We start from the raw sequence: 12,928 nt of genomic DNA, 5'->3' as shown, positions 1-12,928 counted from the left end.
GCTGATTGGTTGAGGCTGAGGCCTTCGTTAATATCAAAGATCGTGCTTGGTTGAGGCAATGGCCTTCCTGAACACCACAAATTCTAAACAGTCACAACCATACTTTTTTGGGGCAACTGTGTTTTTGGCAACACACATTTTGCTCTTCATACTGGACCTTATGTAGTACATCACTTTACTTATTGGTTTGTTGTAATAAGATACAGTGTTGTATAAATTTTTTATCAGACTTGCTGATGAGATGACAGTTATTGCTCCTGACAGTATATTCATGCATCCAGTGAGTTACAAATCTTGCAAAAAATTTTCCCTGAGTTCTAATTTTTTTTCTTGGAATACAAGTTATGGATGGCCTGCCAAAAACTTTCTGAGCAACTGGAGTTCTGAGAGTCTTGTAGTCCAGGTATATTGTGATCCTTCATTATTTTCAATACAATAATTTTTTACATAATTGTTTTAGGAAACAGTAAATTTTTTTAAATTAAACATAATGTAATTGCAATTCAGTATGATATAACATTACAGTTTAAATCAGATACATCATCAAAATGTTGGAGCAATTCATTCTTCTCTGTCCATCATTTAGGACAGGAAGTTGTGCTCTTGTATCCTGTGCAAAAATTAATGTAGAAAGTATAAACATTAAATATAAGCCCATGTAAAGTATTTATATCTCAAAGGAAAAGATGAAATTATCTTGTGATTGTGTGAAGGTAAACGATTTGTCGTATAATTAGTTGATAAATTATAAATACTGTATTATAACAGTCACTCACTATAGTCTGACTTGCAACTATGGCAGCTCTCCTTTGAGTATTCTTACTGTAGATAGTAAAGAAAATCACAGCTAATCCTAATATTTATATTAACTAATTTTTTGAGTGGGGAAAATTTTTTAAATGTATAGAAAAATTATTATATTTGGAGATGGTCTGTGATATGACAGTGCACATTACTTCGTACATAGAAAACTTGGCAGGGTAGAAAGTTTTTCCTCAGATTATTAAAAATTATTTTAATTTTATAAGTAATCCAAAATTAAATATTTGTATAAATAATAACTCTTCATAATTTGATAAGATTTCTCGTTGGTGTTTATATATGGGTGAGGAAAATGTGATAAAAATAGCTAAGAAGGTCTGTCAAGTTGGGGTTGACGGTGGTGTCTAAGTGGTGGTGTTTGTTGCAGGGGCGGGCAGGGCTGGATGCAGCGCTCATAACCATGGGTAGGCAGTCACATCGCGGCTCATATGATACCCGAAGGCCGCATCACTGCTCATTCTGTCTCAAGCGCTTCCTCAACACCAGTCACCTGCGTGATCATCTTCGCCTGCACACTGGGGAGCGCCCCTTCACCTGCCATACCTGTGGCCGTTCATTTGTTCAGCGGCAACATCTGCGGCAACACGAACGTGTTGCTAAATGTGCTGCACCGCTATGCCTCACCTGCAATCGGACCTTCTCTAACAGGGATGCGCTCACCTTGCATATGAGGTTGCACCTCCTGCCACCCACCACTACCAACACCACCACAACAACAACAACATTCCCTCATCCACAGTGATGCCTGTGTACAGTATAAAACTAATGTATAGCTAGTTATTGTGGTGGCAGTGTGCTGTGAGTGTGAAAGGAGGTCTGACATATGTTTGTATATCGTTACAGACGATGCGGTTAATACTTGGGGAGTTGGGTGAGGCGGGTGGCGGGGCCCCGCTTGCTGACGGGGGCGCCGCATACTCTCGAAGGGGACCACCTACATCAACCAGTGGTGGGGAAAATGTGACTCCAGCTGTGGCTCCTGACCTAGACATCTTGGAATATTGCCTGAATGATGCTGTGGGAGACCAGCTCCCTGGTGAGCCAAGATCGCCTCGCCTTAATACTCTGCATGGACCTGGAAGCAGTGCTGGAGGTGATCAACCTCTGGTCACAGGCTCTTTGCTTTACCAGTGTCGCCCCTTTGCATGTAGATTTTGTTCTAAACGATTTAAAAGGAAGGACCACCTAGTTGAACATGAACGTACACATACTGGTGAGCGGCCATATGTTTGCTCTATTTGTGGAAAAAGTTTCGCTAAGAAGACCAATCTAAACACACACACTCGCAGTCATCATCAACAACAACAGTACTGCCACCACCTTCATGCCTCCTAGACTGAGTTCCATTTCTTGAGCAAAAATTTTCAGTGCTAAATTTTCCTCAACTTAAAAATTTGGTGATATGTTAGTTTCATTAATTTCCACTGCCTTATTTATCATATGTATATCTTTAAGACTTTGTTAATAGGATATTGTTCTTGCATATTTTTGTTATTGGGACAGACATAATTAACCTTGAAATTTTGTACTTAATGGATTCAGTTGTGTAATAAAAGCGTTGAATATGCTGTGTATTATTCTTTTTCAAAAGTACATTGTATTATTAGCACCATCCCTGATTTTGAAAGAAACATAAGTTGATAAAGTGCAGCTAAAGATAATATATATATAGAGAGAAGGAACTGGAAAATTTTGTTATTTAATGCTTCAGTAAGATTTTTTTCTGTAATTTGAGGAAATTATATCAAAGAAATAGATAATGTCAACTTTGCCATTTTTATTTAATGACTGAGTTTTATTTTCTCCATATATGTTCAGTATTTATGTATGTGTGTGTGTGTGTGTATATATATATATATAATATATATATATATATATATTATATATAATATATATATATATATATATATATATATATATATATATATATATATATATATATATATATATGTATGTATGTATGTATGTATGTATGTATGTATGTACACATACATACAAACATACATATACATACATACACACACACACACACACACACACACACACACACACACACACACACACGCACACACACACACACACACACACACACACATAAAAGTGTGGCTTGAGTAACTGAAGTTTACCGATAAAAAGAGCTGAATATTAAAAAAAAAAGACGGAACATTAATGGGGAATCGTACGCAGGGGAGTAATGGTTGGGTGTTGGTCTTTGCAGGGGTTGTTGGAGCCTCGGCATATGAACGTGGGGGTTGGAAGCCTGGCAGAGCAGATGGTGAGCGTGGCAGTAGGGGAGGGCGCCTTAGCCACCAGGCGTTATGCTTGCAGGGCCTGTGGCCGCTCCTTCAAGAAGAAAGATCACGTCAAGGAGCACTTCCGTATGCACACCGGGGAAAAACCCTTTATGTGCCCCCTCTGTCTAAAGAGGTTTACTCGAGGACGCACTCTCAAGACACACGTAGCCATTGCTCATCCTCAAGCTCACATTTAGATGCTCAACAAAAGCGCAGAGCTGAGCATTGTCAGTCCTCTGTTGTGGCACAAATCTAGGGAAAACTAGTCTTGTGTGAAACGTCAAATTCTCAGTGCTTTAGTCCAATCCGTTATTACTTTCATAATATATTATTAAAATCCTGTTGTTTTAATGTCAAAAATTACTTTTTTGGATTAGTATCAACTAAAACATTCATCAGGATTAAAATTGAAGTGGCTGTGATACTTATAGACAGTTGTGCCATGTCCAGTTCCAAAGTTTTACTAGTCATTGCTTACTATATTTTTTTAATGTACTATACATTGTTTAGCATTTATGAATTAGTTTCCTTGTAGGAATCGTGTGCTCATTTTTTTTTTTAAATCAGTTATTTTTTAAATTGATAAGTCAAAAACTGTACAGTATTAATATATTAAATTAAATGATGCAAAGGCGTCATCAGGTTTCTATTTGCTTTATGTTCAGCTTGTGTACAATAAGCTTGATGAAACATCTATTATTCAAAAGATCTAATCATTTGCCAAAATTGTTATTAAATTTTAACACACTGGAAGCTATAAAACAGGAAAAATATGAGGAAGACAATGATATTGTATGACGGAAAAATGTAAGGAATAATAAGACAAAATATCCTCACGTAGGAATGTCAGCAGTGGAACCTCACCCCACAATGATATATTTATGTAGGAATGTCAACAGTAATAAATTTACATAGGAATGTCAACAGTGGAACCTCACAGTAATATATTTACATAGGAATGTCAGCAGTTAAACCTCTCAAAAATATCCTCATGCATAAATGTCAGCAGTGAAACCTCACAAAAATATCCTCATGCATAAATATCAGTGGTGAAACCTCACAATAATATCTTCATTTAGGAATGTCAGCAGTGAAACCTCACTAAATTCATTACTTGCACTGATGATATTTCTAACACGTAAATTTGCCAAGTGGGATGAAAAATATGTTCATGGATGTGAAAAATATCCCATGTAAAATAAAAAAAACATGCTCTAAACCCTAAATGGCTTAGATAAACCAAGCACGCTCAGAGGGGATGGTGCAATTATCATAGAAAAAAATGTCAGGTAATAGACAGAAAATTCAGCCACTTCATAGGTGGAAGACTTAGTAGAAAATAGAAGAGGAGACTTTAAAATCACATTATAAAGTGTAAGAATATAAATGAGAAATGAAAACTAGGAAAAAAAAGAGAGGAAAGATAGTACTGTCTAAGAGCAGTGTCACTAGTAGTGTCTAAGAGCAGTGTCACTATTAGTGTCTAGCAGCAGCAGTGCCACTAGTAGTGTCTAGCAGCAGTGTCACTAGTAGTGTCTAACAGCAGTGTCACTAGTAGTGTCTAACAGCAGTGCCACTAGTAGTGTCTAGCAGCAGCAGTGCCACTAGTAGTGTCTAACAGCAGTTCCACTAGTAGTGTCTAGCAGCAGTGCCACTAGTAGTGTCTAGCAGCAGTGTCACTAGTAGTGTCTAACAGCAATGCCACTAGTAATGTCTAACAGCATTGTCACTAGTAGTGTCTAACAGCAGTGCCACTAGTAGTGTCTAGCAAAAGTGTTACCAGTGGTGTCAACAGGATCACTTGTGGTGTCAAGGGACTGTACACACTGGACTTTTCAAAGTCGATACCTTGAAAGACCTTTGTTATACCTATTGATCCTAGTATAGGAATTTTGAGCTAAGGAGTTGGAGCTTCTGTCCTATAGAAACAACCTAATTTTCTCTCTGCCCAGGTGGAGCATGATCGTTATGAGCTTGGTGCTTCCATATGAGTGTGCAACATATGAGTATAATAATTATAATACTACTACTAATAATAATATATATAGATTATGCCTTTACTAGAAAGAAAGAGTTAAGAAAATAAGGAAGACTTATTACAATCAATAAGGAAGATAACAAGCTGCCATAATATTACTGGTGAGAACTGATGAACAGAATTTATTTGATTGTTCTTGTATACTGTATGAACCATCAGATGCAACTTTCTTGCAGTTTAAAAGATTATTTAGTGAAATTCAGACAAATATTGTTTTATTTAGTTCAACTGAAGAAACCTATATTATATAATCCCTAGTAGTTTAGATAAACATTTATCTCCAGATTAATTAAGACTAACCAGTTCACATTAAGCTAGAAAATGGCAAAATCAACCAGATTATAAAATATATTTGACCTTATATTCATATATAATGGTGATTTTTCTACAGAAGATAACTGGGTTCACCGCATACTCAGACTATAGCGTAATCAGCGACCAGACCTGCAGAGACCTGAGCAACAAAACACAGTTGTCTCCAGGGTGTTTTCAACACACTAAATATTAATTATAAAATATTACTATTGCTGTAGTAAAAAATAAGTCATGACCTTATGAAAATATGCTGGGAATAATCTACAATAAGAGTACCATTAATGCAAACTAAGGGAATTTCTCAAGAGGTTCCACAGCATAAAGAAATATTGGTTAAAGTTTATTTTATTTAACTAAAGCTGAAAGAAGAAACAGAAGAAAAGTAGTGAAATCAAGATAATTCCATAATAATTCTATGCAAATTCAAAGCTGAAACTCATGTTATTAAGCACTTGTTTAAGGAAGAGATTTCAAAGAAATTAGTAAAATAATTATGAAACAATATGATCTGTGTCCTGTGTGCCACTACATACATCAAAAGATTAATATCACCCACACAGTATTGTCATGAATGTGACATTAAACTTTAAGAATATTTATGACATAGCTCTTAACCCTTAAACGGTTCAAACGTGTATATACGTTCACGCGCGTAGCGCCCCAAACGTATATATATGTTTTCTTTGTCATTCATTCAACATTGCCACAATAAGCCTGAGTCACCTAGACATGAGAGAATGGGTGTGCGCACTCACTGTGTGCCATATTAAAATAATTGGGGATGCCTGGGTACCATATGCTCTTTTTTCCTTTTAAAAGAAAAGCTTTTTTTTTTTCCTCAAAAAATTTGGGGGGGCTACGCGAGTGAACATATATATACGTTTGGACCGTTTAAGGGTTAACCCCAGACTTAAGAAAGTTCAGAATTCATTATCACATTATCATTGGCCTGAAGGGTGTCATGTGGCCTGTCTATATCATGTTTGGTAATAATTAACCAAACCTTTTGAATTTTTTGCTGAATAATAGATGTACATACTCTATAGTACTACTGTATAAGTTTCATGAAGATTGATCAAAAGATTTTTTTTTTTGTGGGGCCAGTTTAGACTATCAGAAAATTTATTGGTGCAAAAGTGTCTGCAGGGTACTAGGAAGGCTAATTGAATTTTCCACACAGAGATTTCTTACAAAATACTGTGGAACCTCGGCTTATGAATGCGAATTTTTCAGGATACGAACCGTTGTTCGGTCGATTTTTTGCTTCTGGATACGAAGGAAATTTCAGGATGCGAACTCTCCCCTCAAGGGAGGTTCCTTAAATAAATAAATAAATAAAATATTTATTTCTTTGCAAAGGTTACAATGTGTGTTTACATATCATAATATGACTGGAGCAAAGAAAACCACTATCATGCCAAGGCATTTCAGGCAGACCCTAATACTGTACGTACTTATAGACTACTAAGTCTAGACAGGTGTAAAGTGTACTAGTAGTAATTACCAATGTTTTGCTGATGGTGGTGCCAACTACTGGCAGCCTTTTGAAGTGTCTCCTTACTGCTGTTGTTATTACTATTATTATTATAATTATTAATAGTAGTCGTACGTACGTGGTGATAGGCTCTTGATCTAGGAAATTGTATCTGTGCCCCAGTTCCCTAAATTAATAATAATAATTATAATATTATTATTATTATTATTATTATTATATGTATGTATGTATTGATAATAACAATTGTAATAATACGTACGTATTAACAATAATAATTATAATAAAAATAATACAATATAATAGTAATAATAATAATATGTTGTAATTTTTAGACATTTCTCGTAATTTTTTTTTCATATTTTTGTGCCAAATGCTTCAAAATACAAATTGGTAACCCTCTAGGTGACTGTAGGTACTGCTAAACTACGGCTGCCTCAGTGCCAACCAAGGGTTAATAGGAGGAGGAGGTGTGCCGCTCTGAGTGACCGCAGCAGACCCTTGGGATGTGTAATTTTGTCTTATATTGTACAAATTTCTTACACAATACCTCACCCAAAGAGACAGTATTTGTGTACAATCAGCAAGAAGGTTCAGACAGCGATAAAAAACTATGAAAAATCCTAGAGAAACAAAGAAGGCAGCATCATAGAGAGAGAGGGCAGCTGGCCACCACCACCCACCACCACTGTGGCCACCGCCACCACCACTACTGTGGCCACCGCCACCACCACTCACCACCACTGTGGCCACGGTGCTCATGTCTTCACCTATATATACATCTGTCTTGACCACACCTGTGATTACATATGTAACAGCCTCACCACTAATCATAGATAAACACAAGCTAGGTGTGGGGCAATGGACTGGGAAGATACTAGAGTGGGAGAGTAAACGGCAGATGCTTTCTGTCGCTGCCAGCGTCGCCATCACTTGCCATATTATGGCCTATTTTATTCATTTTAGAGTATATATTGTTTCTATGTTATTAATATTGTTTATTATGTCATATTAGATTAATTGTGATAGATAACTAAGCCTTAGAGTTGATATTAGCATTATTTTGTCATGCCTCTTGAGAGGCTGGAACGGATTAATTGCATTTCAATTAATTTAAATGAGGAAAATTGACTCAGCATACAGACAAATCAGGATACAAACAAGGTCACGGAACGGATTAAATTCGTAAACCAAGGTCATTTTTTTCTTTATAAAACAGGTAAAAATAAAGGGTACAAAAATGGATATTAAAATACAAAACAAAAATAAAAGTCAAATCAGTACAGGTAGAATATTTTGTGAAAAAAAAAAATCTGATCTTTAGTTTTATAATAATAATAATAATAATAATTGAAGCTATTGAATTTTAAAGTTGAAATAAATTGGTCTTCATGTTGGGTTCAGTTTTAGAGTGAATAGTGAGGCAACAATAACACTAATAGATCGATTGTTTTGGTGTAATGGTGAACAAAGACGGAGCGCAGCCTTCTTGTATGTCTGCCCCTTATCCTGGTCTGAGTAACATTTCTCGGGCAGACAGCCTAGGTGGGGTCGTTCAAGTGTAGCCACATAACACCAGACTAATGGACAGAGAGGCCCACAAGGAGTGACATATATAAGGAATACATATTACTGATATCCAGAGAAATGCAAAAAAAAAAAAAAATGCACATTAAGTAGTAATGTAGCCAGCAGACTGTTGCATAGGTCTTTTTCTTCTTGTGCATCTTAGGTCTAATCTTCTTTAGTTCCAAATGGCTGAATCTAGGCTTCATTGATGGTAGGATGTCATGTCAGTGGTATGTAAGTAGTAGTTTGTAATCTAGTGGAACAGCTTAGGAATGTGTCAGTCGAGTTTGAGTCATTGATAGGTCACTGATGCTGACTTATATGACTTCACTTACTCCAGTGCCTCCATTACGTTACTCAAAACCATCTACAGCCTGGTCACAGACCGGGCCGCGGAGGCGTTGACCCCCGGAACTCTCTCCAGGTAAACTCCAGGTAAACAGCATCATCAGCAAGATCTAATTATTGTCCATATCTCCTCATTAATTACTGAGTACTCCTAGAAGCTCTTTAAATATTTAAATTTGCCATTAACATTGTTAAAAAAAATTGTACATTAATGAAAGATTTTTTTTTTTTTGTAGAATTTACAGTGCAGTTTTTTAAAAATTATAGACTGATAACGTAAATACAGTTTATCATATACCAAAACTTTTAACCTTTTGATTGTTTCGGTCGTATATATACGTCTTATGAGCCACCGTTTTTGATGTATATACAGTGGACCCCCGCCTTACGATCAGCTTCCAATGCGACCAATTATGTGAGTGTATTTGTGTAAGTGCTTTTGTACGTGTATTTTTGGGGGTCTGAAATGGACTAATCTAATTCACAATATTCTTTATGGGAACAAATTCGTTCGGTAACGGCACCTGAACATACTTCTGGAATGAAATTATATCGTAAGGCAGGGGTCCACTGTATACTCATAAAATCTAGCGGCTTCAAATCAAGCAGGAGAAAGCTGGTAGGCCCACATGTGAGAGAATGGGTCTGTGTGGACCATATAAAACAAAAAATCCTGCAGCACGCAGTGCATAATGAGAAAAAAACTCCGACCGTTTTTTTTTTTTTAATTAAAATGCCGACTTTGTGGTCTATTTTCGTATAGTATTTTTTTATTATCACACCGGCCGATTCCCACCAAGGCAGGGTGGCCCGAAAAAGAAAAACTTTCACCATCATTCACTCCATCACTGTCTTGCCAGAAGGGTGCTTTACACGACAGTTTTTAAACTGCAACATTAACACCCCTCCTTCAGAGTGCAGGCACTGTACTTCCCATCTCCAGGACTCAAGTCCGGCCTGCCGGTTTCCCTGAATCCCTTCATAAATGTTACTTTGCTCACACTCCAACAGCACGTCAAGTATTAAAAACCATTTGTCTCCATTCACTCCTATCAAACACGCTCACGCATGCCTGCTGGAAGTCCAAGCCCCTCGCACACAAAACCTCCTTTACCCCCTCCCTCCAACCCTTCCTAGGCCAACCCCTACCCCGCCTTCCTTCCACTACAGACTGATACACTCTTGAAGTCATTCTGTTTCGCTCCATTCTCTCTACATGTCCGAACCACCTCAACAACCCTTCCTCAGCCCTCTGGACAACAGTTTTGGTAATCCCGCACCTCCTCCTAACTTCCAAACTACGAATTCTCTGCATTATATTCACACCACACATTGCCCTCAGACATGACATCTCCACTGCCTCCAGCCTTCTCCTCGCTGCAACATTCATCACCCATGCTTCACACCCATATAAGAGCATTGGTAAAACTATACTCTCATACATTCCCCTCTTTGCCTCCAAGGACAAAGTTCTTTGTCTCCACAGACTCCTAAGTGCACCACTCACTCTTTTTCCCTCATCAATTCTATGATTCACCTCATCTTTCATAGACCCATCCGCTGACACGTCCACTCCCAAATATCTGAATACGTTCACCTCCTCCATACTCTCTCCCTCCAATCTGATATTCAATCTTTCATCACCTAATCTTTTTGTTATCCTCATAACCTTACTCTTTCCTGTATTCACCTTTAATTTTCTTCTTTTGCACACCCTACCAAATTCATCCACCAATCTCTGCAACTTCTCTTCAGAATCTCCCAAGAGCACAGTGTCATCAGCAAAGAGCAGCTGTGACAACTCCCACTTTGTGTGTGATTCTTTATCTTTTAACTCCACGCCTCTTGCCAAGACCCTCGCATTTACTTCTCTTACAACCCCATCTATAAATATATTAAACAACCACGGTGACATCACACATCCTTGTCTAAGGCCTACTTTTACTGGGAAAAAATTTCCCTCTTTCCTACATACTCTAACTTGAGCCTCACTATCCTCGTAAAAACTCTTCACTGCTTTCAGTAACCTACCTCCTACACCATACACTTGCAACATCTGCCACATTGCCCCCCTATCCACCCTGTCATACGCCTTTTCCAAATCCATAAATGCCACAAAGACCTCTTTAGCCTTATCTAAATACTGTTCACTTATATGTTTCACTGTAAACACCTGGTCCACACACCCCCTACCTTTCCTAAAGCCTCCTTGTTCATCTGCTATCCTATTCTCCGTCTTACTCTTAATTCTTTCAATTATAACTCTACCATACACTTTACCAGGTACACTCAACAGACTTATCCCCCTATAATTTTTGCACTCTCTTTTATCCCCTTTGCCTTTATACAAAGGAACTATGCATGCTCTCTGCCAATCCCTAGGTACCTTACCCTCTTCCATACATTTATTAAATAATTGCACCAACCACTCCAAAACTATATCCCCACCTGCTTTTAACATTTCTATCTTTATCCCATCAATCCCATCAAGTATTTATGGTTGTATTCTCATTTTCTTGGTCTTATTTGATAGAATGGAAAACATATTATAAAAATAGTGGTGATTTTGATTGGTTTTACTATGAAAAGAGCCTTGAAATGGAGTTCAAAAGTAAACAAATGATGTCATTTTCCAATAAATGTCCAAATAGCCATTCTAATATGCAGTCATGAATGGGTTGACATTATTTATACAATTATTACAATATTGCAGTAGTCTGCATAACAGTAAATCTTCTATTTTTTGTTTGAATAAAAATTCAAAATAGAAAGCAAGAGTAATATCAGAGGGGCCTGGAGACATGACTGATGAACAAAGAAAATGTTATTTTAGAGCCAGGAATGTCTGCATTGTTCATTCTGAACCCTATTTTGAAATTGTCATATTTTTTAATTTTCGTGAAATTGGCCAAATTGGGAGTTTCTTGTACTCAATCAATAGAAAAAATGGAGTTCTAAAGAAATAGTTATGAGTTTGGTCGACTAGAACAATGGAACTAGCTGAAAATAGGGCTCAAAGTGGGCAAAATTGCTGATTCATAAATATTGCCAAGGTCGCTAACTTTGCAAGAGCGTAACTACATAAGTTTTCCATCAAATTTCGTACTTTTGGTGTCATTACAATAGGGAAAAGATTCTATTATGTCATAAGATTTTTTTTTTGGGGGGGGGGGGGGGGGATTTTGTGACACCAGGAGACACCTCAGGATTTGGGGTTGTGACAGTCAAGGGGTTAAAATGACCTCTAAGGAGAAATATTCACAAAACATGTACAGTAATTACACTATTCACACTAAGGACAAACTGGGTTAATGGAGGAATATCAGTGCACCTCACATGTGCTGCATCACTATAACATAGGTTTGTGATACACACTTCTCGAGGGAGCTGCCTCCAGACCAGTGGGGGCCTCTTGATCGAAAATTGAACCTGATTGCTTCTCATTCCCCAGGTGCTGTATAATCCTTATGAGTTTAGCACCCACCACCTAAATAATAATAATTTGGATAAAGTATATGAGTAGTGAAAAAAGTTGAAAAGCGGGTAACTAGTTCTTCAACTTTCTTAACAAAGTGGAAGTAAAAAAGAATATAGTGGACAAAGTACATTAGAGGTGTTGTCCAGTGCAGAACTCTTTGTTATAGTACACAGTACCGTACAATCAGTCATAGTCTTGGGTATTTTTACCCCTTCGAGGAAGGTTCCTTGATGCTGGTGATGGCTCTTGATCCAAGGAATTTGATTTGTGTTCTTCCATTCTTTGGATCAAACTTGAATGCCACTCCTCCCAAATATAATAATAATAGTCATGCATCCTTTGCATCTTCTAAGACAGTGAAATAAAGACTAAGACCTATTTATCCTTACCTTTTAAGTGATCAGGATATTTTGAATGATTAATGAGCAGGAGTTTATTCATTAAATGTTAGTGAGTGTGGGAGGATGGAAGTGTGAACCATGCAGTTGTCACTATCCTGCACTCACTCACTTGCTCACTCTCACTCTCACTCACTCTCACTCTCACTCTCACTCACTCTCACTCACTCACTC

General features: G+C 37.3%; 1 protein-coding gene across 16 annotated transcripts in view; it reads left to right on the top strand.

Moving 5' to 3' along the window:
• The window catches only part of LOC128695675 (protein tramtrack, beta isoform), a 520,376-nt gene that overhangs the window by 305,565 nt on the left and 201,883 nt on the right, over positions 1-12,928 (top strand). Inside the window, exon 5 of one of the 16 annotated variants that reach the window (XM_070093361.1) lies at positions 3,041-6,562. The exons of 13 other annotated variants lie outside the window; for them this stretch is intronic. In XM_070093361.1, coding sequence (XP_069949462.1) covers positions 3,041-3,313 — 273 coding nt within the window. In that variant the 3' untranslated portion in view covers positions 3,314-6,562. 2 more of the 16 variants (XM_070093333.1, XM_070093340.1) reach the window with 2 other exon arrangements.

The sequence above is a fragment of the Cherax quadricarinatus genome, chromosome 42 (genome assembly GCF_038502225.1).
Source record: "Cherax quadricarinatus isolate ZL_2023a chromosome 42, ASM3850222v1, whole genome shotgun sequence".
In the NCBI taxonomy this organism is placed as follows: Eukaryota; Metazoa; Arthropoda; class Malacostraca; order Decapoda; family Parastacidae; genus Cherax; species Cherax quadricarinatus.
This window is presented reverse-complemented; position numbering and strand designations above follow the sequence as displayed.